We start from the raw sequence: 26,328 nt of genomic DNA, 5'->3' as shown, positions 1-26,328 counted from the left end.
CACGTCTATGTGGGCACGTGGGTCCGTGGAAAATACAAGAATGGCAAACAGATAAGCTAGCAGTGTATTTGACCAAAGGCTCAACCTACTTCCCTGGTGTATATCAGGGGTGACTCACATTTTGCCTATTTCCGAATTCCAACCTCCTGGGGTCACCTCTGCCCATGCAGGGTGCCCTCACTCTTGTCCCGCTGCATCCCCTGGAGGGAAGGTGGATGCTGCTCTGGGTAGACAAAGGGGCAAGTTCTAGTTTTCCGTAAAGCTGATGGAGCAGGAGTGTAACCACTTTTGCAGCTTCCCATCCTCCTTTTTCCGCTGTTCTCCTCATCCATATGTCTTCTTATTTATATGATCACATTTCCAAACGCCTGGATCACAGAGTGAGTTGACGTTCCTTTTGGCCCTTCCTGGAGAATGTGCTTGCTCTCCCTCCTTCTCTCTCGTGTTGTCCTGTCTTTGGTTTTATTTTCCCCACCCTGGCAGGTCTGTCCCAAACGTGGGGTGCAGCCCCCTTTGTCTCCTTGGCACCTGGCATGGTTATGTGACAGGCAGTATTGCACTTTTTCAATCCTACCTTAAATGTGCTGTCTTTTATTTCCCAAGCGCACTATCTGGATAGGGTAGTTAAAGGTATGGTGTTCTTCCTCTATTTTCCTGTTGTCTTTGTGTGTGTGCTTGTGTATGAGCATAACAGACAGAAGAAATGCGTGTCTGGAAATGTATAGATACCCCGTAAGCAAGGTGTCTCGGTGCTGCCGCGTCCCAGGCTTTGTCACAGCAGACACTGCCCAGAGGGCGGGGTTTTGGTCACAAGATGGTTGATACACCTGGAGTGTCATTCTCCCCTGCCCCAGGTGCTCAGGCTGTTTTGTGACATTACCACTGTGCTGTTGTCCTTCTCTCCCCATACACAGATACACCCCCTCACCCTTTCTACCCCATCTCATGTCACCCTGCCCATGCTTTATGGCCCCTGGTCCATCAGAATGAAGATGCTGGGAACCAGGGTGGGTGGCCTGAGACAGGAAGAGACCCCAGAGCAAACTGAGAAATCCTAAGAACTCCATTCCCCCTAGTACTAGTACTGTGTGCTAGATACTGTCCCAGGCTCTGGAGAAATGGGGGAAAGCAGACCCCTGACCTCAGGAAGTGAATGGTCTGTTTGTTTGGATTTTTTTTTCCTTTTCAGAGAAGGCCTGACTTTGGTAAGTTTTATTTTTGAAGAGTGTTCCCCACAGGCCAAGTAATTCCTTCTGTCTGAAACATTTACATTAAGTAGATGGTACCCAATTTTCCAAAGAGGCCTCATTGCTCTAGGAATAAGTCTCAGAACGATCAGATGTGTGTGCTCCAGAAAGGCCCCAAGCTTCCGGAGGAGAAATACCATGCCATCTTCAGCTTTTTATCCTCAAGCCCTCACACAGCGCCAGGCACCACATATGTGCTCATTGGTTAAGGAAACACACTCTGAAGTCAGACTGCCTGAGTTTGAATCCAAACTCCAATACTTAATGAACTGGATGACCTTGGCCATGCTTCTTCACCTCTCTTCCCTTCAGAGTCTTTATAAAATGAGGAAAACAGGACGTGCCTGGTGGGATTGGCGTGAGGACTGATTAAAGTAATGAATGTAAAGTGCTTAGCACATGGGCAGGAATGATGCTCAGTAAATGTTAGCTGTGATGTTTTATCATCATATTCTTAGCCTCACCGTTAACTTGGAGAAGGACTTCATTAACCACACTAATTTTTGAAATTGTAAAGAAAAAGGTTAAATTGGCTTTTAATAAGAGATAGCAACTGCTGTTTAAAAAGTGATGGAAAGGATTTTAGGGAAACATCAATGACTAAATGCTTTTCAACTGGAATATCTTTGCCAAATACAGCAAAGGTGGTACTAGGGCCCATCCAATGGTGTCGAGAAGCACGCTGCCTCGCATTTCACGTACTGGCCTTCAACCAAGAATAACATTATTCCAGCAAGAAAGAGTAGCACCTCTGAGCCTCTTTAAAATAGGCATTTCACACATAATCGTTATCAGAGGAATCCTCAGTATGGATTAAGTTTAATAGCTGGTGGATTTTTTTTCCTACTTTGTGAGGTTTTTCCATATCCATGAGTCTTAAGGGAGTCCTGTGAATTTTTTCAAGTGAATAGATATGCTCATTTGATTGGAGAAGGAAATTAAAGTTGAAGAAGCTGAGTGGCCCATTCTGGATCACACTCATAGTAAGTGACAGAACCCAGGATTTTGTGTTTCCTGGCCTAATCCGTATTTCCAGTATTCTTTCATCTGTCACGGTAAGTCACCGAGAATGTCCCATTAATTTCCAAAATTATTCCTCCAAACTGGCAGCCTCACCAGGAAGTGACCCGTATTCTCTCAAACCACCCGTTCTGATCTTTAGTTCAGAAAATATATCACCAAACCTTGAGCTGGATTAGGTCAGTGAATCATAACTTGCTTTAAAAGACAAATGTTTCTTGCCAAAATCTAGGTCTGGACCAAGCCCCATCTGGCTGACTTTCTGGTATAATGGGTACTAGTAACTCCCTCCAAAAAAAGAATTCAGAGACCGATATAATGCAAACCCCAGACTTTTCAGAGTAGAGTATTTTGCAGTTCAGAGACAAACCAGCCTTTGTTCTTTGCTTTCCACTTGCATTGGAAGACACTGAGGAAACAACAGTCACTCAGCAAGTATGTTGAACTCCTCCTAAGTGCCAGGAAATGTGGATGCCACACAACGGAAGTGGTCCCAGCCTAGCAGAGAAGACACTAAAACAAATAATTCCAACAAAGTATGATGACGATCGTGATAGAGAAAGTCCCACGGCCACTTAGCAAGAAGAGCTCTCCCCAACTTAGGCAGGGCCTCATAGACCAAGACCGTGGGCCGTAACATAAGCATGGTATCCCGCTTTTAAAAGCAGGACGATGACTTGATGACATTTGTGATTTGGAAGGATCTGATCTGGCCATATTGTGGAAAAGAGTTGAAAAGGAGCATTTGGGGGCAAAGAGACCAATTAGGAGACTGTTGCTATCATCTAGGAGGGAAAAAACAGTGACCTTGTCTAGGGAAGTGACGGTAGGGGTGAAAAAGTACAAGAAAACCAGAAAGAGAAACAAACATAAATGGGACATTTGTTGTGTTAGGTGTGTTGCATAGCTGCTTTACCACTCAAGTAAAAAATAAATACCTTCAAGGATTCTGAAAGTCTTCTAGCTTCAAGGGAGGCTTCTTCCTAGGCTTAAGCAGGAGGTTGAAGATAAAGCGGTCCCCTGTCATTTAAAGGGCATTGTTTCTTTTCAAAAGCTTATTAGCCCTTCTCTAAACCTTAAAATTACATTATTTTGGCTCTGGCAAATGCCTGGTGTGAGTCGTTCCAGAGGGGATTGTTATGTCACTTGGGCTCTCTGAATTACTGATGAATTTCAGGGTTGTGGAATGAATGAGCTTTAGCAATGGGTAAAGATGGGCATATTGCTTTAAGAAAGTCATTAAGTCCCCCAGAGGAGGCTTCCTCATACTGGCTCATGGGGGTGTGTTGATCCCAGGTGCAAATTCCTGCTTGAGAGCAAACCTCATTCAAGCCACAGGTACTACAGTTCTCTCTGAAACCCTGAAACTGGTAGGACAGTGCAGACCCTCGGGATAGAACCTGGTCCATTTGAAGAAACTGTGGAGAGAGTGCTGTGATTTCACGTGTAGAGCTTACCCTCCCCAAGAACACGGGCTCCTCCTGGCAGTTTAAGAGCAGCACAGAATGTGTTGCACCAGGCACTGTGTGCTAAGAGGAGCTTCCCACAGAGGGTTTTGTGGAATGGAATATTCTGCATTATTGTAAATGGTTGTGGGTAGGGGAGGAATAGTTCTGAGGAAAGCGTTCTGATACTCAAATAAGCAGGTTTCTTTATTATAAGACTTCCCAGAGCCTTTAGTGTATTAATATTTAGCGTGACTTTCTAGGATAAGAATATAGGATATATTGTTTTCCAGACTTACAGAAGTTTGTATTTGAGGACCTCATAGAACTAGTAGTTCAAAGAATTCACTTTGAGAAGTATTGTTTGAGATTACAAGGTCCATTTTAAATTGCCCTGGAACAAAGGGTATCGATAAATAGAGTATAAAAATATTGAGGGCAGAGGCTATATCTCAGCTCTGTATACCCCAGAATTAACGCATGCCTGGTGTCCAGTATGTGTTAAGTAAAGTTTGTTGAAATTAAGAACAAAATCATCAAATTTGAAGTTGTTTTGACCTTCTCTATTGGGTGGCTGTACTGGAGGGACCTAACAGAGCATCTCATCCAAACCTTCATTTCACAGATGAGGAAATTGAGGCCAAAAGAGGAAAAATCACTTTCCCAAGATCCCACAACTTAGGCAGGACCTAGGTCTCCACCTCATTCATTGATTCATTTCAACAAATACATACCGAGTACTGGCTCCATGCAAGGCACTAGATTAGGTCCAAGGTTGCCTTTGTGGCAAGTATGGCAACTTTATGGCAAGTTTACATTCTAGTGGAGGGAGTAAGGCAGTAAACTATTGCAAAATTAATAATTTGAGTATGCTCGGGACAGTTGCTCTCAGGGGGAAAGAGTGCCAGGAAAGCATGAAACAGTGGGCCTGGTGTGACACTCGTGACCCTCAACCCATCTTGTTGCTTCCTGCTGAGCTGCATGTTGGCCCCATGACCACGTCATTGGGTTTGTCTCAGCTCCCTCTGGCAAGGTTTATATTTCTGAGGACCACAGCTTTTGACCCAAACATTGACACAGTTTGGACTGGCAAAGGGTTATTTTCTGGTTTGTGAGTTTCTTAGTGAAGTTATACAATGTTAAAACAAAATAAACCCAATAATAATAATAGCAGTTGTCATTTGTTAAATGCCTACCAGTGTTACCCACTGTGCTAAATAATTGATATACATTATCCCATTAATCTTCTTAACAACTCTTTGAATTACATATTACCTCCATTTTACAGATGAGAAAACTGAGGCTTAGAGAGTTAAATAATTTGCCAGTCATCACACAGATAGTAAGTAAAATGGTGGTGCTGGGATTTAAACTGAGGTCTGTCTAGGTACAAAGTCCATACTGTATTATAACACATGGTTTTTATTAAAAATTTAGGATTAAAGGGTGTGAAATTGGCACTGCCCTAGGAAATAAGGATCTGGAAAATATAACCAAAAGTTACTTAGTTTGGAAATAATATATGTAGAACGTCTAGCACAGTGGCAAGCCGTAGGAGACCTTCAGTATATGGCAACTGGCATTGTCATCACTGTCCTGAAGCATCTAAACCAGGGTTTGGCATCTACAGCACACAGACCAAATCTGGCTCATCACTTGTTTTTGTAAATAAAGTTTTATTGGAACACAGCCATGCCCATTCATTTATAAATTGTACGTAGCTCCTTTCAAGCTACAATGGCAGTGTTGGGTAATTGCAACAGAGACCATATGGCTCACAAGCCTAAAATATTTATTATCTGGACCTTTACCGGAAAAGCTTGCCAAGTCTGATCTAGATAACTGCCTCAGTTTTCTATTTTGCCTTTCTATGACCCCTACCTGAGGTTAGGGATACAACTTATGATATTATAGTCCCTCTACTAAACTAGAGAGAAGGTCAAGGTGAGTAGAAGATTCAGATACTGCGTTCAAGCTGTATGTCAGGCTTTGTGCATCGTGCATACATTATCTTATTTAATCCTCCCAACAACCCCATTTTATAAGTAGACTGAGGCTCAGAGAAATTAAATAAGGTGCCTGGGTGTCCTAAAGCCACTGTGTGACAGAGCCAGCCTTTGATGTGGCTCCCAAGCGTGTGCTCTTAGATAAGAGATGTTATTTGCATCTTACAAGAGGCTACATCTTGGAGCAAGAGAAAGCAGTCCACTACCATTCTTAACGATTGGACTCTTCTTCCTCCACAACGGATCTCAAATACATAGGAGGTTTAATTTAAAGTCTCAGCTGGATGGACAAAACTTTAAATGGGATTAATTGGAAAAAGAGGGAGTCTATTTGCTTAGATCAGGAGGGGTGGCTGATGGGAGCTACTGAGTCAGAATGCCTGGGCGGTCACCTGCACGTCACAGCACTGCTCCTGTGCTTTCCAACTGCTTTCTCGATCACTTTTGGGGTGGCCATGCTTCTGGCTTCCCACCTTTCCCAGCAGGCTTCTGCTGTGACCCCATTATCTACATTTGCTTCAAAACTTCCACAGGAATCCCTCCTAGGCTCAGAGTACACACTCCGTAAATGTTTCTTCCTTTGAATGGAACACAGTGGCCAGATTGATTGATTGGTATTGAACATCTCAAGTATAAATGAACATTTTACTTTGTAAGAACAGTCAACTATCAGAAGACCTTGAAACAGTACAGCTTTAGATTCTATTTGATCGGCCATTTAGTGAGTACCTACCTTGGCCTAGGTCTTATGTCAGACAGCCACATCCACACTTGTCCCATTTAAGAATAATGGGTCCGTTTTCAGTTATTTCATGATAGAAAATTTAGTTTGCAGCTGTAGTTGCTGCTCTTAATAATAAAACAAGTTTTATAGATGGCAGAGTGCTTTCACATCCATACCTTTCCCTGAGACTGAGCAAGGGCCAGAGAAGACATCCCAGGGAGGTAATATTTTGATAGCCGCTCTGAGAAAAGAATTGGCAGATTTGTTGAAAGGAGGACTTGAATGAAAACAAAGCAGCAACACAGAAGCTGGAGTAAACTGTGTAACTTCACAGATTCTCAGGCCTAGATTTCTAAGCTACAGACTCAGAGAGAGAGGGGTTTGAAAAGGTGGTCAACAAAAACCTGCAAATCTACTTGAATAGTAACTCCCCACCTTATGATATAGTCAAAGCAGACCTAAGGCAGAGTCTAAATATTGCCTGACCCTCCTTGACTGAATCACCCACAGCCCTCTCAGGCAAATGGCCACTGCTGTATTTGGTTCCCACCATATTTTGTACATCTCCCTCAGGGTACTTAGCAGTGAAATATTTTGCTTATACAAACCTGTCTCCTTTGATAGGCTACATGCTCCTCAAGAATAAGAACTAGGTCTTACTCATCTCTGTACCTCCAGTGCTAGCCCAGAGAAGGTCCTTAATAGATGACAGGGAGACAGATGTACAGATGAGGAAAATTAGGGAAGGGAAGCCTGCCCAAACCTGCAATGGCAATCACAGACAGCCCTACTTAGTCTCTCTCGTGGCAGTTGTCCGGGTTCCTTTTACTCGCTGTAGATAAGATGGGGAAAAAAAGACTCCAGGACCCTTCCTGAAAGCAAAGACAGTTGTTTAGGAGAAAATAGGACAAAATAAATGAGAAACCTAAGGTTCAGTACAATGAACCTAGTAACAAGGCCTGAGAAATGTACGGCCTTTTAGAATGAGACCCAGAAGTGCTGAGGGGAAAAGAGGAGTAAATAGACGATTCCCTTGTTCCACACAGCCACCAGAGACAGGAAAAACAGGCAAGAGTGAGCAAGGAGCCAGGATCAGCCTAAAAGCTCCAGTGATCAAATTTGGACAAGCCAACATCCACTGACTCCTGCTCTAGAATCCTGGCCACTGTGCATCCTTAGTGGGGCCTTCCACCCCTGAGTCTCAGCTGCCTTAGAGGTGAAGTGGCAGTTCTAATGAGAGACCTCCCCGGGTGCCGCGGGCACCGATGCGCTGACGAATGTGAAAGACTTTTGTAAGTTGACAGGCAGAGTGTGCGTGTATGTGACCAGGTGGCTGTGGGTGATCACACCTTGATGCCGTGTGCTTTGCCTTGCAGAGGGTTGCCCTGGCTTGTGCAATGGCAACGGCAGATGTACCTTGGACCTGAATGGGTGGCACTGCGTCTGCCAGCTGGGCTGGAGAGGAGCTGGCTGCGACACGTCCATGGAAACTGCCTGTGGTGACAGCAAAGACAACGATGGAGGTAGGGCTCTGGCACCCAGGGGTGCTGTGCATCTCCAGGGCTGTGGGAGGCACAGAGTGGAGGGTGGGCGTTACTGAGATAACAGGCCACCAACACACCAGCTGTCCAGTCAAGGGGGCCTGCAGGGTAGGCATAAAACGGCACATGTCATCTAAGGAATGAGTGCGTATCGCTGGTTGTTCCATTTGAATTCATTAAAATTAGCTGGTGCAAACAAAAGTAGTTACCCTCCTCTGAGAGCAAGTGCAGAGGAGAAGGCATATGGAAGAAGGAATGTTCTAATAATTCATTAATGGAATGAGTTGCCTGGCAACATTACGAGATACCGCCATTGCAAGTGGACAAGAAGAGGCCACCCAATTCTGTACCACAGAAAGTGGCAGAAAGGATGCTTCTCCAGGGGAGGGAGGTTGAGTTACCTTTGTCAAGGTCCCTTCTCCCCTGATTCTGGTGGTAACCCTCACCAAGCATGCTGGGGGCCACCTTTGCCTCCACACCTTCTGTCCCTGTGGGTTTGTAGTGGAATTTGTCTTTGCTGTTGGGTTTTTTTCAAGTGCTGGGCAGTCAAAACCCTAAGGAAGGGAGGCCTAGTCTTGTGGAACTTTTATTAGCTGAGAGTGAAGAGTCCAGGGTTCTAATCCCAATTCTGTCTTTGGTGCTCTGTGTGTCCTTAAGCAAGCCACTCGATGTCGGTGGGCCTCATACTCCCTATTTATAAAATGAGGCCATTGGATCATAAGAGCCCTTCCAGTCTTTATATTAGTCCTAGAATTAGCCTTTGTCTTTCTGTTGTGTGGAACTTGTATAAATACAAACACAATGTGCTTTGCTTTTCCACTTGGAAAATGGGTTGATCCCTCCTGACTCTACCAATCTCAAGGGGTTACTAGGAGAAGAAAAAGATGGAGATATGAAAAAAAAAAAAAAAAGATCAAAACAGTTCATCCTTCCTTTATAATGATGGCCTGACGGTTGGCCTAGTCCAGATGTGTTTATGGAGCTCCCTCATATTTATACCAAGGGACTTTCTGATATACTGCACAGAGTAGGAAGTCAACAGGCCAGACTCAGCATCCCCGCCTTTGGGAACCTTCTACTTAGCGTGATTCTACAATCTCAAAGCACCAGAAGGATTAAAAGGCCGAGTGTGTGCTGTTGTGATTACGCTGGTTCATTTGCCTTGAGTTGGCTCCGGCAGCCTTGGGCTGTTTCAGGCCACCGGTCTTTGCCTGAGCCAGCTTTCAGTCCTCGGTCTGCTGCCTGAATCCGGGAGGTGGTCGGGCCTGATGCACCCAGTCCTGGGCCCTGTGGGGTAATTGTCGACGAGGAGCTCGTGGGGTTGGGTCATGGTAGCCAGGCAGAGGCAGTGGGTCCCTGCTCTCCTCTTGAGAACTCACAGGGCTGAAATGTCCCTTCATCAGTCTGAGATTTGTGGAGCTCCATAAATATCCAGGGTTCCTGTTATGGAGCCAGGCCCTAGACCAGGCACAGAGATGAGTAAGTCCGGTCCCCACACTCCAGGAGCTCAAATGAGGGAGGGAGACCAAAGTTAAGGGCTAATGGACAGTGATAAGGGCACTTGCAGACTTCTGTATTGGCTGTTGTGAGAGTAGGAAAACATTCATCAAGAAGGTGAAGCTTGGGCAGGCAGGCGTTTCTTGGAAAGGAGGGAGAAAACATCATGGGCAAAGCAGGGAAGGGCACCAAGTAGCCCTGTCTTCAGGCAAGATAAAGTAAAATCGTACTGGCTCTTCATAGGGAAGAGGTGTCAGCCTAATTATCTGCCTAACTCCCCCCCTTCACTTGGCCTATGTAGACGCAATTCCATGACTAGCAATGACATTCCTATCGTTAGAAAAGAAAGGGAGAGGAGCCGTAGCATGAAGTCATTCCCTTCTCAGGGATCCAGGGTCTTGGCCAAAGCTGTTGACTATCTGGGCAGCAAAAGAACTGAATGTCCCTGAGAAATGTGGGGCGAGGGTGCACTCCCCCGTAACACGCATAGCAGAATAAGTTATAAAACAGGGTTCATTTACCCCCTCACATGAAACACAATGCCAATGTACCCTCTGTTCACCGTCCTTCAGAGGCAGCCCTCCCAGTGCTGGGACTCCCCAGTGCTGACAGGGAGCGTGGGCACACAGGAGCCAAAAGCCCCACAGCTTTGGTGGGAGAAGGAGCTTCTCATCATAGGAAACAGGGCTGATCCCGACCCCAGGGGAACAGAGCCTTCTCCAGCCGCCATGGAGATGAACCAGCGCGAAGTGGAAAAGAACAATCAGAAAGTCCCCAAGTGTAGGAGAATATACCTCTTCATTTAGGGAGCATGTTATGGGCTGGAATGAGCTTTTACGTAGTTTTTACGAATGCCATACAATAGCACTACTGCAACTTGAGTTCATTCACTCACTCAGCAAACATGAACTGAACGTCTCCTCTGCATTGGGCCCTATCCTGGGTCTTGGGGCTTCAGAGACAAATAAGACACAGTCCCTGCCTTTGTGAAGTGTGCAGCCTGGAGAGAGAAACAGCACCAGTTGCAATGTAGTGGGATAATTGCTGTGATAAAGGAGCATCCACTCGTTCAGCTGATGTTATCAAATGCCTGGGTACCCTCCTGGGAACTGTGATGTAGCCCCTGTCCCATGGCGCTTCCAGTCCAGCCAGGAAGACATCCCGTGGATCATCATGGTGGGGAAGACAGCTAGCTGGGGAGACCGGACTGTTGAGGGAGCTTGGCCTTGGGTTCTCAACTGAAAAATGAGGGAATGTCTCACCTCAGGACCCTCTCAGTTTGGTAGGCTCTCTACCCATTGGGGGGAGCCAAGAGGAAGGGGCAGAGGGTCCCCACTTTGCAGGGTGGCACGGATGAAACAACCGTAAGGGTTAGACTGTCCCCAAGTGCTGGAGGGGGCTAGACTACCCTCACTGGCCCCTCTGGGTCTTGGCCAAACAGGGACAGTTTTAGTGGAGGGAGAAGTGTGGCAGGCTGTGCGCGGCAGCACAGCGGTGAGCCAGAGTTAGCGCTTGGCTGTTTGCCGTTCAGTCAAGCCCACGTTTGCTAGGCTCCTGCTGTCTACCGGGTACCACACTCCTTTCTAAGAGGATATCGAGACCGATGAACGTGACCCTGTCTGTCTCCCTCAGGAAGCTCACAGTTATTTGGAAGAAATTGTCATCCAAACAACCAAATCTAATGGAGATAGAATGAAACAGATGCCTTTATTTCAGCCATGATGTGGGACACAGCATAATCCCAGATACATAAGTCAGAGTGGAGGGAAAAAAAATGTTAGTGTCTCGCTGAGAGGTGGTTTTTGGCTGATGTGACTCAGGGGCTTGGAGAAGGGATTAGCAGAGGTTAATGTGAGTAACAGGCCTGGAGGAGACAGAGAACACAGACTACAGCTCCCTCCTTTACTCCCCTGCACGTTACAGACCGGGAACCTGGGGCCCAGAGAGGGGATGTGACGTCATATACATGGAAGTCACACAGAAAGTCATTAACACAGCTGGACTAGGACCCCAGAGTCTTGGGCCATATTCTGTGTGGTCTTAGGGACCACCTCCTCCTGGTGCTTTATCCTCCTCCTAGACATGTAGTGTGAGTACTTACTCGAATTTAAATAGGCTACAGCGGTACCACAGAGCAGACCGGAGGATGACAATGGTAACTCATATGTCATTTTACCGTTTGCAAAGCAGCTGTGTACCCATCCAGCAACACTGGGAGGTGTATGGTATTCTTATCCCCTTCTTACTCTTTTCTTATGATGCGGAAGCTGGGACTTAGTAAGGGGAAGTGTTTTGCCCAGGTCACACAGCGGGCGAGTGACAGAAACTGCATAGTCTGTGAGGTCTGGCCACATGAGAGCTTTTCAGCGTGCCCAGACTTCGGACTCACGGCTCTATCGTAACCCTGACCGCGGCTCTTCAAGTTATCTGAGAACTTCTGGTTTCTCTTCTTTCCCAATTTGCTAGGCTGAAAGCAATCCTTTACAAATTAAACTGGAATTTCAAGCTTCGTTAAGCATGTTGTTGCAGTGTTTTTAAACTGAGACCAAAAAAAAAAAAGTTACACAATATGCCTGAGTTGGGTTTAGCATCATTGGTTTGTTTCTGTTTTCACTTGTGGTCATTGTCTACATTTTTAAAGCGGGGAATAGATCCTGGATATGGCTTAGTTACTCCCAGTCTCCTAATCCTCTGTCAGGGCTGCCCAGTCAACCTAGCCTGCCTCCAGATTCACCCCGAGCCCTGGTTGCTAAGGGGGAGCCGCCAGGCAGCAGAGGCCCGGCCTCAACACAAAATGCGAATTCCTCTGTGTGGCCCATTTGACGAAGGAGGTGTTCCCTTTGCATGTAGTGCCCTTTAGGAAGCCCTCTGTGAAGTGCTGTCACGTGCACCTTCTCATGCGTTGCACACTGACCCACTGATGGGGGCGTTCATGCCCATTTCAGAGATGGAGCAACTGTGGCCCGAAGATGCTGTGTGACTGTAAAATGAGAATAGTAAGGCCTACCTTGCAGGGCTGCTATGAGGATTACAGATGATGTATCTAAAGCCCCTGAGAAGCAACGTACCGCAGTGATTAGAAGTACAGGATCTGTACCGAGATTGTCTGGATTCAAATCCTTGCTCCCCCGTTTGCTGGCTGCATGACCTTCAGCGAGTTATTCAATTTCTCTTAAGCCTCAGTTCATCACCTGCAAATGTCAGTTCTCTTTCTCCCGCTCCTTTCCACCTGTAATCACAGAAACATGATGTTTATTATAAAATAAATATATATTCATATACAAATGATTATTTTTAAAACTTGGAATTATGTTCTCTATATAATTTTATCCTCTACTTTTTGTACTTATGATTATACTGTTTCTCCATATAATGTATTTTGACCTTTTTCATGTCTTAGTTAAATTTTGTATTCCAAGCTATTGCACGCTTATTGCTAGAAGGAAAAAAATTCAAATGTACATAAAGGAAGACAACAGCCATCGTTTAGAGAGCATCTCTAAGGGGCAGGCCCTGCACTGGACACTCTGTGTCCATAACCTCCAGCCCCTCACAACACACTTGCAGGGCAGATGTTTACAGGCAGGGAAACCGAGGCTCACTGAGCTGACGTGATTTTCCCAAAGTCATCCAGTGGATCAGTGGGAAAGCTAGGATGAGGATGGAACCTGTGTTTAAAAAGAAGAAGCCAAGAGAAAAAGCCCCCTGGAATTTAAGCAACCAGACCCCTTTTGATAAAGGATCTTGAAGCAGCTTCAAGGTGTGTTAATCTCTTTAGGCACTGTTGGTCCCATTAAAAAAAACAATCATGGATTGCAATTCAGATAACTGATAGATGCAACCTGGAAGGAGAAATTTCAGTAAAACCAAGAACAGAGCTCTCTGTCCTCCCTTCTCCTCCCCATCTCCCATTGTTGGCATGGAGAGTTCACATAAAGCCAAAGAATTTGGCCGCACTTCAGACTATCTCTAAACCACATTTCTTGTGATAAGAGACAAGAGCGAAATTGACCTTTAAATATCCTGGGTTCCGAGGAGGAGATAAAGATTTTGCAAGCCTTTTCAAAGAAGGCACAGAATTTATTCTAGCAAATGACAAAAACTTCTCCCAGATGTGTACAGACAGGGAGGCACATTCCACCCACCACCCCCCGGGGCCTCCCCAGATGCTGTGCTCACAGCCGGCTGCAAAACACTTCTGTGGCCAGACTGCAGGCAACTGTGAGATGAGGCCAGCTGATGGGCTGTCGAGCCCGTGGAGGAGTTAAGCCTGCCGAGAGCTGGATGGGCTTGTTAGATGCTGTCCATGGGACCATCAGGGTAAGGAACTGTGCAAACAACTCTGATGCAAAGAGTTTGCTAGTCCGCAAATTTCCCAGACCTGCCCCCAGCTCTGCTCTCCTATTGGCTTATTCTTGTCCTCCTTCTAGTCTCAGTTTAAACATTCCATCTTCCAGGAAATATTCCAGCCCTCAGCCCACGTTGGGTTCCCACCTTTGGACTTCCACAGCCCCCTCTGCTTCCTTCTTTCCCAGCACACGGTCATCTCTATCTGACCCACCACACCAAATCCTCTGGAGACATGACTCTATTTTCTTCTTGTCTATCCAGTGCCTAGCGCAGGGCCTGCCAGCCATGTGACAGACACTGAAGGAACAGAGCAGACCTGTCCCCTGTGCCTCCTTTCTAAGGAGAGGAACGAGCTCTTCCCGTGGTGGCGGTGGGGTTTCATCCTGCCTCACAGCCCTCGATGAGCCCCATCCAACTGATGGAGCTGTTTGATTTGGGATCCTCACGTAATTCATTCATTTTTTCATTCATTCAGCAGATATGCTCACTGTGCACAAGGCAATGTGCTATGCATTTAGGATAAGAAATAAGTCATTTTCTGTCTTCTGTGGGTGGGGGACAGGGCTGGGGGATCCAGGATGTCCAAAGCACTAATAGGGAAAGAGATGTAGACTGTGGACTAGTGCCTGGTTTGGAAGAAAGAGAAGAGACCAGAGTCTCAACTCTGCTACTTCACTAGCAGTATGACGTTGGGTAAATCACCTAACCTGACCCCAGTGTCTTCTTTTGTAAAGATGAGAAGGCCAGCTGAGTCACCACCTACAATAGAACTCTCGTGCCCGCCTGTCACTTCCTGTGAAAGTTCCAGCAGGCCAGCCACCAGGGGAGATGGTCACCCAAAGTCCCACCACTCCCTGGCATCTGTTGAGGTCACAACACGAATAGGAAGCCACCACTAGTCAGCACCGCAATTGATGGCAGAGGACTTCATTCATTCCTGTGCCATAGCGACCGTCTGCAGAGGGTGAAGGACTCCAAGACTTCTTTCGTTGAATTACGGATCTACTCTTCACGACCCAGGAAACTTTCAGCAATCCTGAGAGGTTGCCAGAGCTTATTATCCTGGTTTGACGTGAATACATTGCATCTCAGACATAGGAAGGGATGTGCCCAAGGTCTCACGGCTAGAGAGTGACAGACTCAGGGATGGAACCCTGCCTTCAGGCTTCTAGCCTGGCTTTTTTTTTTTCTCCACTTGCCCCTCTCCAAGGTCAGTTGACACCCACCAGCAGGGTGGGTACTGAGGAGGGAGGCAACAGGAAACGGTGTGGCCCTCATTCTCAAGTTGGTAGCGTAGGACGTATGTGGAAATGTTAGCAGAAGCCAGCGCTCCACGCACCGTGCGGCATCTCAGCACCGGAGGGCTTCATGTTCAAGGGTCACAAGCACAAGAACTGCTCTGCAGTATTCATTTAGTGCCCCGGAGACCTGGCCCCTTTTTTCTTTTTTTTTCTCTGCTTCTTCCCTTCCTTCCTTTTTCTTCGTCTTTCTTTTTAATCTCTGTTCTGCCTTTTTTCTGGCTGTTTTGTTCTCCCACCCCCCTACGGCACCAGAGGCCACTGCCTGCCGGGCGTGGCATTGCTGCCCCTCCTACCCTCCGGGAGCCTGACACTTTCATCTGCCCCTCTTCACTTTCACCATGTAAGGAGAGAGAGGAGGCCTTCAGAAGTTCAAGGAGAAAGGAAATCTCAGGGTGGGGGGGAGGGGAATGTAATTTCCCAAAAGCTTGAGTTTAGGGTGTAGGAGGATTTTATTGAAATTTCGAAGGAAATAAAGGAAAAATCCTCCCTATTTTCCTGACGGGTTTTTGGGTTTTGTTTTTGCTCCTGTGATAACAAGGGTCTCCCAACAGGAATAGTAAATACAGGAAACATGAACATTTTGTAAGTCAACCAGTGTGTGTGTAATATACAATTAAGTGAGATAAGAAGTGCTTGGAAAATCTAAATGTCTCCAAACTAGGCAAACCCAGAGAATCTCGAAAACCATATATTGATGTATTTCTAATCTAATTTCTAATCTACCCCCAAATTTACTTTTCTGTCCTCAGAACGTACTTTTTCCTCTTACTACAACTTCTCTGAAACGTGTCATCTATGCCTAAGAAACTGAAACCGTGGAAGGGTCTCTGTTACCGTAGAGCAGCCATATGCCCTGCTGCAGGCTGCCCTAATGCTGCATTTGAAAATAACAGAGAGGGGTTTGCACAGAAGCTGGTCTCATAAACTGAGACTTCGATAAGAATTTTGTGGGCCCTACTCATTTTTAAAATATGTATCTCATTTAAATATGATGGTCTGTATTAGTGGAGGTTTATCCCACATTTACAACTCAGCAGATATTTGCCAAATGAATGATAGGGGAGCGTCAACATAGGGAGGTGTAGACGGGCAGCAGCTCTTCTCCAAGAGCTTATTGTGTGGGGAGCGAGACAGAGAAAATGAGAATTACAATACGGGGAGATGAGTGCAGTGGTGGAGGTCACCCAGGCCACTGAAAGAGCACAGAAGGGTAGCATTTCAGCAACACTCGTATATTCATGTTTCCCACTCAAGAAATCGTTCCTAAAAGTCTCTTCAGGATCAGAGAACCTTTTATTTTTCAGAAAGCACTGAGTTCAAATTCTGAGTCACCTTCGTCACTGACTGTGTGACCTTGACCAAGTTACTTTACCACTCGGAACCTCTGGTTCATTCTCTCTGAAACGGGAGTGATGGTGGCGACAGTGGCTGCTTCGTAGGGTTGGGAAGATTCAATGACACATTCCTTGAAAACATTCCTTGTAAAGCATTTAGCACAATGCCTGGCACTCAGTAGGTGGCAGCTGTGATTATCATCATCGTCATTTAATACAAAAATTAATAATACTAGCAATCATTCCTGGCTATCCTTCCAACCAGGACCAGAGAACAGGAAGCAGTTCTTCCAAGGTGCCACAGAGCCGAGTGTTTATAAAGAGGTAAAAGACTGGTTTCCAGGGACCGCTTCGGTGGTAAACAAGAGCAGGCAAGAGCTAATAAAATTTCAAATTAGCCATGACTTTTCACAGCCCTTCAATTGTGCTCGCTGATTTAATGGTCAGCATCCCTGCTCGCCACCGGGATTGAATAATGGAGCATTTCTGCAGAGTTACGGATGCAGCAGCTGAATCTGTCATGCTAACATCAATAGCAGAATGCAAGTAACCCTCAGCTTGGGCTATAATTATGTGCTTAAGCAATGTCTGACAGGGGCAGCCCGAGAATGTGTGATGGAGCCCGCCGACTGCAGGAGAAAACAGGTGCTTGGCGAGGCAGTTAGCTGGTATATCTGGAAGCTGGGACAGGAGCCACAAGGTAGGACCCAGGACAGAGCTGGAGTGGAGCTCTAATCCCTTTCCTCCACATCTCAGGCTGCAGCCCTACACTTTGGTGAGCCATGTTCTAGGGTCAGTGTCGGGAAGGGAACTACCTTTATTAAGTACTTACTACGTGTCAGGTTCTCTGCTAGATTGGGGGACATACACTATGTTTTTCACTTATGTAAAAAAATACTTAAGTAACAGTCTTAGAATCCACTTGTGGAACTTCCCTGGCAGTCCAGTGGTTAAGACTTCACGCTTCCACTGCAGGGGGCGCAGTTTCGATCCCTGGTTGGGAAACTGAGATCACACATGCCCTGCAGTGTGGCCAAAAAAATTTAAAAAAAAAAAAAGAATCCACTTGTAAGAGATGTGGGAAACTGAGGCCAGAGAGTTTAAGTAACCTGCCCAAGGTCACACAGTAGTAAGTTTCAGAGCCAGGATTTCACCTCAGACAGTCCTGCTCTGGAGCCCATACTCTTTACCACTGTGCTGCCCTCAAGGAGGGCATAGCGTCAAAGGTCTTGGATACCATGCAGAAGTTGGGAGAGAAAGACAAGGGATTTGGGGCCCTAATTTATTAGGAAAAAACTGGGCTTCGGGGAGGTCAGGTAGCTTGCCTGAGGCCACAACATCCCAAGGCCAGAAAGGAGGCTTCAGAGTGCTGCCTGTGTGGGTAGGGCACCCGGTCTAACCAATGCATATGCAGTATTCCGGTGGGCAGCATCTGCGTTGTAAACCCATGGAGACAGAAGTGAGGGAGTATGTCCGTGTTGAGGAGACGGGGCCTCAGAGCGATGAAGGACAGGAACTCACCCAGAGTCATTCTTAGGCGCAGTTCTGGGACTTGAGCTACAATCTCTGAGCCTCACCACCCTCCCACCGTACCACACTGTTCAGTTGAATTGAATGAAGATAATGGTCTTCTGCCTTTTATGGACTGTCCTTTGGTTTCGTCCCCTTGATTCATTTGTCAATTCATTCATTCAATTTTCTTTCATTTATTTATGTAACAGTCATGTTTTTAACACCTGTAGTAAGTGCTGGGGATACAACAGAGATGACCAGAGCAGGATCCATGCCCCCAGGGTGGTGAGGACGTTTGCCCAAAGTCACACAGCTGGTAAGCAGGAGAGGCAGAATCCCAGCCTACAGAGGAACACATGTGCTTCGACTGTTCTCTCCCTACAGAGCACACAGACTGGCTTTCCCTGTCCCCCGCTTTGGGCAGTATCCTCTAATCCCTGGGTTTGTCATCTATTTTAAGCTATTCTATGGGGTGCCTGTGAAAGCGCTTTGGGATAATGAGACCAAAAAGTTGTGGCCTGGTGGAATTTCTTTTTTGCACTTTGGGAAGCTGGGAGCTGTAATGTAATTTTCAGCCCTACAGAAATCCACCCATGTGGTAGAGAGAATTCTCTGCTAATGGCAGCTTGGCGGGTGATCTGAAACCATCCCCTCTCACCCAGAAGGCAGAGCTGGGTGTCCACACATTTGCATCGAGGCCGGGAGAGATGCTGGGCGTTTCACCGCCTCCACCAGCACTGCCTCTTGCTCACCCCCGAAGCCCGTCAGTCGCCAGGTCTCGCCTCTTGAGAGTCTCTCCAAACCGTCCTCTTCTCTCAGTCTCCACTGTCGCTGCTCTAGTCTCAGGAACCATTATTTTCCTCCTGTGTAATCTCAGCAACACTGCCTCCATGCAGCCCCCAGCTTCTGCCTTGGGCCCCCTTCAGTCCCCTCGCCACGATACAGGGGATGCTCTTTCAGCAATGCAGTGACTTTCAGATAAAATCACCTCTTGCTTAACACCTTTCAGTAGCTCCCATTGTCCAGAGGGTGAAATGCAAACTCCCTAACCTGGTCCAGGAGGCTCAGCTGTTTGCTCCTGCCAACCTCACAGCCTGATTTTGTGCTGTTCCCCTCACCTTCTGAGCCCAGCATTTGAATTTAGCAACTCAAATGTTCAGTGTGTTGTTCTCTCACCTCTGGGCCTTCATATATATAATTCCTTCTCCCTCTCTGAAAAAAAACAAAAAACAGAAAAACACGTCTCGCTGCCCACTGACTTGTCTGTCTCTCCTGCTAGGCTAGTAGGCGGCCACCCGATCTCACACCTGGATCTACTTGGTGCCCAGCGAAGCCCTTGGCTTCTGTCAGGCACTTAATAAGGTTTTCCAATGAATGGAAAACAGAGAAGTGAAGGAAGGAAGGCTCTGTGGACAAACGATGCTGATTGAACATAGCCATATAAACGTCACGCCCTGTCACCCCTGCAGATGGCTTGGTGGACTGCATGGACCCCGACTGCTGCCTCCAGCCCCTCTGTCACGTCAGCCCGCTGTGCCTGGGCTCCCCCGACCCTCTGGACATCATCCAGGAGACACAGGCCCCTGTGTCCCAGCAGAACCTGCGCTCCTTCTACGACCGGATCAAGTTCCTCGTGGGCAGGGACAGCACACACATCATCCCCGGGGAGAACCCCTTTGACGGAGGGTGAGTCCAGCTCTGGCCGTGGTTCTCTGAAGGGGGAGTGGCTCACCTCCAGGGCCACGTGTGGGTGGATGGGAGTGGGAGGAGGCCAGGAGGGTGGGCGTTGAAGGCTCCTGATGGAATGGCAGGGGAGGCAGGGAAGCAGCCTCAGGTACCCATATTTAGAAAACTGCTATCCAGGGCGTTTGGAATTTTTATGAGTGAAGTTTTTTTGTCCTCATTGGGTGATAGATGGAGAGAGTGGGAAATCAAAGGTCCAAGGGGAATCTTGGATCAATACCCACTCTGCAGTCAGCGCTTACTGATTCTGTGGTCTCCAGATGGGCTGAAAGCTTTGACACTATCATCCCTCAGAGCTGATGTCCGGGAGATTTTGTTAGGCTGGGGTGGGGTGCATCTGCTGGCACCCCAGGCCATACGCCCATGCATTCTCTCACAAGCGTTCAGTGGTGTCGTCTATTGGACAGGTTTTTACTGAGGTCTCCTCTGTGCCAGGTCCTGTGCTGGAAGCACAGAGATGAGTGGAGCACAGTCCCTGCCCATTGGTCACTCACAGCCCACTACGGGGACAGAAAATTGTTCCATTGTGATAGACCAGAAATATGCCCCCAGGGTACTCTGGAAGCATAGAGAAGGTGCTCCTGGGCGGGGGAAGGCCGAGACTTAAGAACTGAGTCTTAAAGATGAGAAATAGCTCAGCAAGGGAGAGAGAGTGTGCCAGGGTGAGGAAACTGCTTGTGCAAAGACCCAGGGGCATAGAAGTGTACGGGAGCCAGCAAAAGGCAGCTGTCTGTTCTCTGCTCCCCAGATCAGGGTCTGTGAACTTGGGAAACGTATCCAAGAAGGAGGGATTTATGATAACTTATTTTGAATGTCTTCCAATGTAGTGATACCTCATGCACACAGAGCTTTCTTTAAAAGTCAGCCCAGTTCAGTTCAGCACAGACTGTGTGCCTTCTATGTTCATGACTTCTCTGCCAAGAGAGTTCCTGCCCTGAGGGGACGATGTGGTAGGGATGAGGGAAGGGAAGAATGAATGACATCCCCAGTTCTATTTAAAGAGGGAAATCAGCAGGGATTCATCCTCTGCTGGGTCTGAGGGATGCTGGAGAGAGGAGTCTCTCACTCAGATGCGTGGCGAGGGCAAGGAACGGACTCACCTCAGTAGAACACCCAAGAATAAATGTCTATTTGTAGTTCAGAAGCAAATCTGAAGCTCACACAGAGGTTAGGGCTGGGGTTTTTGATATGTGAGCCATCCAGAAACAAGCAGTAGATGAAACCATGAGCACACAGAAGTTGGATCCAGGAACATGTGTAAGGGGGCCGAGTGGGGACCTAAGAAGGACTCCTGTGGAGTCTCCCTAGAAGGTAGTATTATGATCCCCAGAGAGTAACTGGGAATGCAAGGAGAAGGCTCGCTCCTGGGACATGATGGAGCTGGGACTCCAGGGCCCGTGCTTTCCACTGCCCCAGCCCTTCCTCACAAGGAGCAATGACAAGAGGGGAAGAGTGAAGTCGGGGGAGTCCTCTGAGCCCAGCAAGAGTGTGTCAAAGCATTTGAACTTTAACCTTTTCAGGGATGAAGGTACTTTATAGTTCCTTCAGCTTACCCCGAGAATACTGAGGACCTCAGAGGTTACATGATCTTCCCCAATTCACAGGCTAGTCAAGTGGCAGAGCCAGGAGCAGAAATAGAGTGAGGAAAAACCTATTCGTTTATCTTGGCCAGAAATACCGCTTTCGTCTCTGGGTAGGGAGCTTCTGCTCTTTCCTTCAATTGTGTGATTTTTATATGTATGCTTGTGGGCCTTCCCATGGTGTGAGTTCTTTTAGTCAACTGGAGATAGAAATATTACTCCTACCAAGGGGAATATTACGTGCTCACCCTTTCTTCACTGGACCTGTTAGGGAATCTGATTAGGGCTATGGCTGGTTGGCTGCCAGTGGCTCTTCTGTTTTGGGGTGCCCTTACCATGCCATCCTAATAAGTACCAACAGGGACCATGATCCCTGAGTGTCCTCAGGTCACTCACCAAGCCTGCTGCTTATGTGGCAGGAATCACGCGGCCCCCGCCCAAGGATTTCAGTATCCTTTCTCCCAGTCTGACATGCCTTAAGGAGCCTGTCAAGTGGGGAACTTGAGAAACCTGTACTGGGAGAAATGGACCGCTCAGCAGAGCGAAAAGAGTATAGGCCTTGGAGTCCAGCCAACTTGTGTTTCAGATCCTGCCTCTGCCACTGATGGATATGTGGCTCTGGACAAGGGCTTAATATAGTGAATATGTAAATGTCTGTTAACCCTCTAAACTGAGTCTGCCAGGACAGGACTGCATCTCACTCATTTTAGCATTTAGTAGTCGCTCCAGATAAATATGCATATATCGATATATACCTTGAACATTGAAGAGATGGAAGGAAAGAAGGAGAGAGGGGAGCGATGGGGAGGGACAGTGGGGCACAGGATGGATGGATACATTATCTATTTTACTTAATTTTCTACTGAGGATTCAGAGTCCAGAGAGGTTAAATTATCTGTTAAAATCACATTACAGATTAGTAGAAGAAGCAGGTGTAGAAGTCAGCTCCCAGATGATTGTTTTTATTTTTGTTTGTTTGTTTTTGTTTTTTTTTTTGCGTTACACGGGCCTCTCACTGTCGTGGCCTCTCCCGTTGCGGAGCACAGGCTCCGGACGCGCAGGCTCAGTGGCCATGGCTAAACGCCCCAGCCGCTCCACGGCATGTGGGATCTTCCCAGACCGGGGCACGAACCCGTGTCCCCTGCATTGGCAGGCGGACTCTCAACCACTGTGCCACCAGGGAAGCCCCCAGATGATTGTTTATACATCTGTCACCTTCAGTTAAATAACATGCTTTGAAAGTAGAGACCATTCATCTCTCCAAACCTATATTACTTAGGGCAGGGCCCGGAATAGAGTATTTGCTCTAAAACGAATGGATAACGGAAGCTTCCAAATGTTACTGTTAAAATTCCTTTTACCTGTTATTCTCCTGAATCATTATGCCCCTGCTCCTCACTGATCTAGATTCAGAAGAAACAGCTATCATTCACTACTAAGTATCCCCAAACAGATTTTTATGTAAAACAAGCCCAAGTGACTGGAAACCCACAAACACAAGACAGCAGATGCTTTTCTTGTTAGACTGCCTGCTTGGATTCTATCGTCATGCTCTGAACCCGTAATACAGGGCTTATTTGCATCTTTGGGATAAAGTGAAATCAGTTGCCAGGTTTGGGTTGTTGCTTTCTTTCCTCTCGTTTGAAGGAATGTGGTATCATAGAAAGCGCCCGGAGTGTGAATCTTGGCTTTACCTCCTACTAGCTCAGTGTGGCCCCAGGGAAATGATTGAACCTTTGTGTACCTGCCTCCAAAGATAAACTGGCAATAATAGTAATCGTTTCATGAAAGCCATTGAAAAGATTCACTGAGATAAAGCACCTAGCACAGGGCTTGGTACATTCGTGATAAGTAAATGGTGGCTTTTATGGCAGCAGCATGGTCTGGTGAAAATAGCCAAGATCTGGATGTGAAGTCTGTTGCATCCACTTTATAGCTATGTGAAAATTCCTTAACTTCTCTGAGCCTCAGTTTCCTCATCTGTAAGAGCAGGGTAGTAATGTCTATTGTGCAGGGTTGTCGTGAGAATTAAATGAAAAAACAAAAAGTACATGAAGTCTCAGACTAGTACTGGCCACACAAAAAATGTTTGCTAATTATGTGATGATGGTGGTGATGATGATGAACATGAGAATGGAGGTGATGATGTTAGAAAGAGCTTCCAGCTCTAATTCCTTGATTGGAAGTGAAACTTGAGAGTAATCTGCCCTCCAGGAAAGTCCAGCTGCCACCTGGAGAGGAATGAGGTTTGGATTGCTGAATCCTTATTTGAGGAAGGGAAACGGCAGCATTCTGTGAGGCAGCTGTCAGCCGGGATTCCTGTTAGGGAGGAGTCCAGTGGCCCTTCTCCAGAGAGCAGGGTTCCTGATGGGCAGGCCAGCCTGACTCTGTGCCTGTGTTTAACAATAACAAGCCTGTGGGACAGAAAAACCCCGTATTTTCCTGCACCCCGTAGGCTGCACCACAATTTGTATAGTCTGAACGGGAGTCCATTTAACAGGCCAAGAAGCAGGCTGTCACCCAGAGACCCAACGGCGTTTCTGAGCCCAGCAAGGAGCCCCCGGGGTGCAGCTCCTTTACTCTGCAGTTTCCCAGCTGTGTGACTGACTCAGGGAGACCCAAGTATGAGGCATGCTGGGACCAACCATGAGAGGGAGAGGAATTCAGTGCCAGCTGGAACTGACCGGAGCACCCTTCTGTGGGGAAAGCAAGCCAGCCAGTCCTCAGCACCCAGGGCTCTCCCCAGAATACTTTTCCTCAGAGGCCTGACCACGGCAGGGATGAGGAAGCAGAGGTTCTCCAGATGCATACATGACACCAGCAGTTATATGGGGGCTTCCTCATGCTTCTGTGCAGCACCTCAGCTGGTGTCAGAGGCACTAGAGCAGGGGTAGCCCTCAGGGAAGGATGGGCAACGGAACCCCAGGATGTGAGGGCCCCAGCCAAGCAGAGTGGGCTCTTGGCTGGGCTGGGCTGGACTTCTTGGAGGAAAGCCCAGAGCTTGACTCAGAACTGAAGTAGAAGTACTGCCAGATGGCCTTAGAGTGAGGAAGACCTCCCTCAGGGACCCTGTCTGGTTCATCTGTGTCCCCAGAGCCCAGCACAATGCCTGGCCCAGAGCAGGTGTTTAATACAGGTTTAATGAATGCAGTAGCTCTATCTGACCCTCTGCCACTGCTGTGCTCAGCTCCACATAAAGTGACAGAGATATGAATGACTTCAGCTGATCTCAAGTAGGTCTAAAGTAGGAGGGAAAAAACAGGCAGGGGAACCACCATCACCAGATCAGGTGGCTTGAATACCGTCTTTCCACCCTGGCCTGAGTGCCTGGAGCCATTCTGCCTAGTGAAAGGCACCTGTCCCTCCCCTGGATTCATGGGGAGAATACAACGCAGGGTGCCCTCTATGGAGACTTGTGTGGGAGGGGAGGAACCATTCAGGTCTGCAGGTGGAAGAAGAAGGATCCCCAGCTGGATTGTCCATACTAGGAGGACAGATAACAGGACCCAGACTGTGGAACCTGGGATTAGACAGCTGGGAAAGTGAGGGCAGTGTGAGACCATTCCTCCTCTAAGACCACTCAAGGCAGCTGTTTCCCCGTTACACAACTTTGGTTGTATCTCTTATCTTGGGAAGGACTGACTGGGTCAAAAGAGCTGGACACACGGCAGACAGATCAGTTCAGTGAATACTTGTGGATTGCCACTGCTAGACAGGGTAGCAGATTATAGGAAGAGGAAGAACCACCTCCAAGTTACTTACTACCGGTTCAGAACATGTTTGAGGACACTGTACTGGTGAGAGGAAGGATGTGATGTTGTCAAGTCTCTCTGGGCTCCTCGAATCCTAATAGGTTATCAGCTCACTCAGGCAAGTGGTTGGATGTGGGCAGGTTGCTACCAAAGTCAGCCACAGGGCACACTGAACCCAAAAAGAAAAGACTTCAGGAGTCAGGGGGACTTTAGAAAAAGGAGGGATGGACCAGAGTATTCGTCTCAAAGGAGGCAGAGTATCGTATCGTATAGAGAGGGTCAGATCCTATGGAGAGGAGAGAATGGGCAGGTGCAGAGAGGGACAGAACTGCCACGCTCCATTTGGTAAACATTAATCAGCACCTACTCTGCACTAGGCCTGCAAGAAGATGTGCATCTGACCCCATTACACTGGGGCCTCCTTGTGCGTCCCATGTCTCGTTGGTCATTCAATCCCTAGTGCCTAGCAGAGGGATTGGCACAGACTAAACCACAATGAATGGTGGATGAATCAGTGAGTCAGCCAATCAGCTACTGCTGAGTGCTTGAACAGAGTAGAGAGAGAGTGCTTTGAGAGCTCAAAGGCAGGGCCATCACTCCCACTGCAAATCCAGGTCCCTGAGCTCCACGGCACAGGGGCTGCACCTGGCCCATCTTTGTTTCTCCAGCACCCGGCAGAGGGCCTGGCTCAGAACAGGCCGCAGTGAATGTTTGGTTTTGAGAATGAATGAGCAAACAAACAAATGAACTAATGAAATAAGACTTCTGGCAGGAGATGGCCTTTGGCCTGAGACAAAGATTTCAGTGAGGAGGGTTAGCCACTGAAACATTATTTATCCCATTTCAGGTCACAACAACCTGTTAGCACATCATGAAGTCAATGTAGTAGTGGGTCGAAACTATTTTTTTAAGAAGTAAACTTAAATGGAATAGTGTACAGTGGAATAGAAAATATCAGTGCAGCACTCTAAAAGGATATGTCTTTCATGACGCGTGCGTGTGTGGTGTGTACCCTTGAACAGGGTATGTTGCTTACCGTGGGTTTCAGTTGAACAGGATTTAAAAATTCATTCTAGACTGAGGAACCAGCATGACTTTCCATGATAATCAAAGAACCAAGAGAATTTTAATGTGGCCGGAGCATAATTATGGTGACAGTATTTTCCAAATCAAAAGTCAAGAGACATGCTCTTATGTTTGAAACCAGGAGGGTCTCAGGGAATCTAGGATGATATGATCCTGGTGTGCAGAGGGGCCATGGAGGAAAAAGAAGAAC

General features: G+C 47.3%; 2 protein-coding genes across 2 annotated transcripts in view; one reads left to right on the top strand and one right to left on the bottom strand.

The window, feature by feature from the left end:
• The window catches only part of USP35 (ubiquitin specific peptidase 35), an 873,752-nt gene that overhangs the window by 298,284 nt on the left and 549,140 nt on the right, over positions 1 to 26,328 (bottom strand). The window lies entirely within an intron of this gene.
• The window catches only part of TENM4 (teneurin transmembrane protein 4), a 757,305-nt gene that overhangs the window by 638,012 nt on the left and 92,965 nt on the right, over positions 1 to 26,328 (top strand). Inside the window, exons 18-19 of the mRNA XM_049713625.1 lie at positions 7,819 to 7,965; positions 19,447 to 19,663. Coding sequence (XP_049569582.1) covers positions 7,819 to 7,965; positions 19,447 to 19,663 — 364 coding nt within the window. The remainder of the gene's footprint in view (positions 1 to 7,818; positions 7,966 to 19,446; positions 19,664 to 26,328) is intronic.

Source organism: Orcinus orca, chromosome 8, assembly GCF_937001465.1.
Source record: "Orcinus orca chromosome 8, mOrcOrc1.1, whole genome shotgun sequence".
In the NCBI taxonomy this organism is placed as follows: domain Eukaryota; kingdom Metazoa; phylum Chordata; class Mammalia; order Artiodactyla; family Delphinidae; genus Orcinus; species Orcinus orca.
The sequence above is the reverse complement of the archived record's forward strand: the minus strand, read 5'-3'. Positions and strand labels throughout refer to the sequence as shown.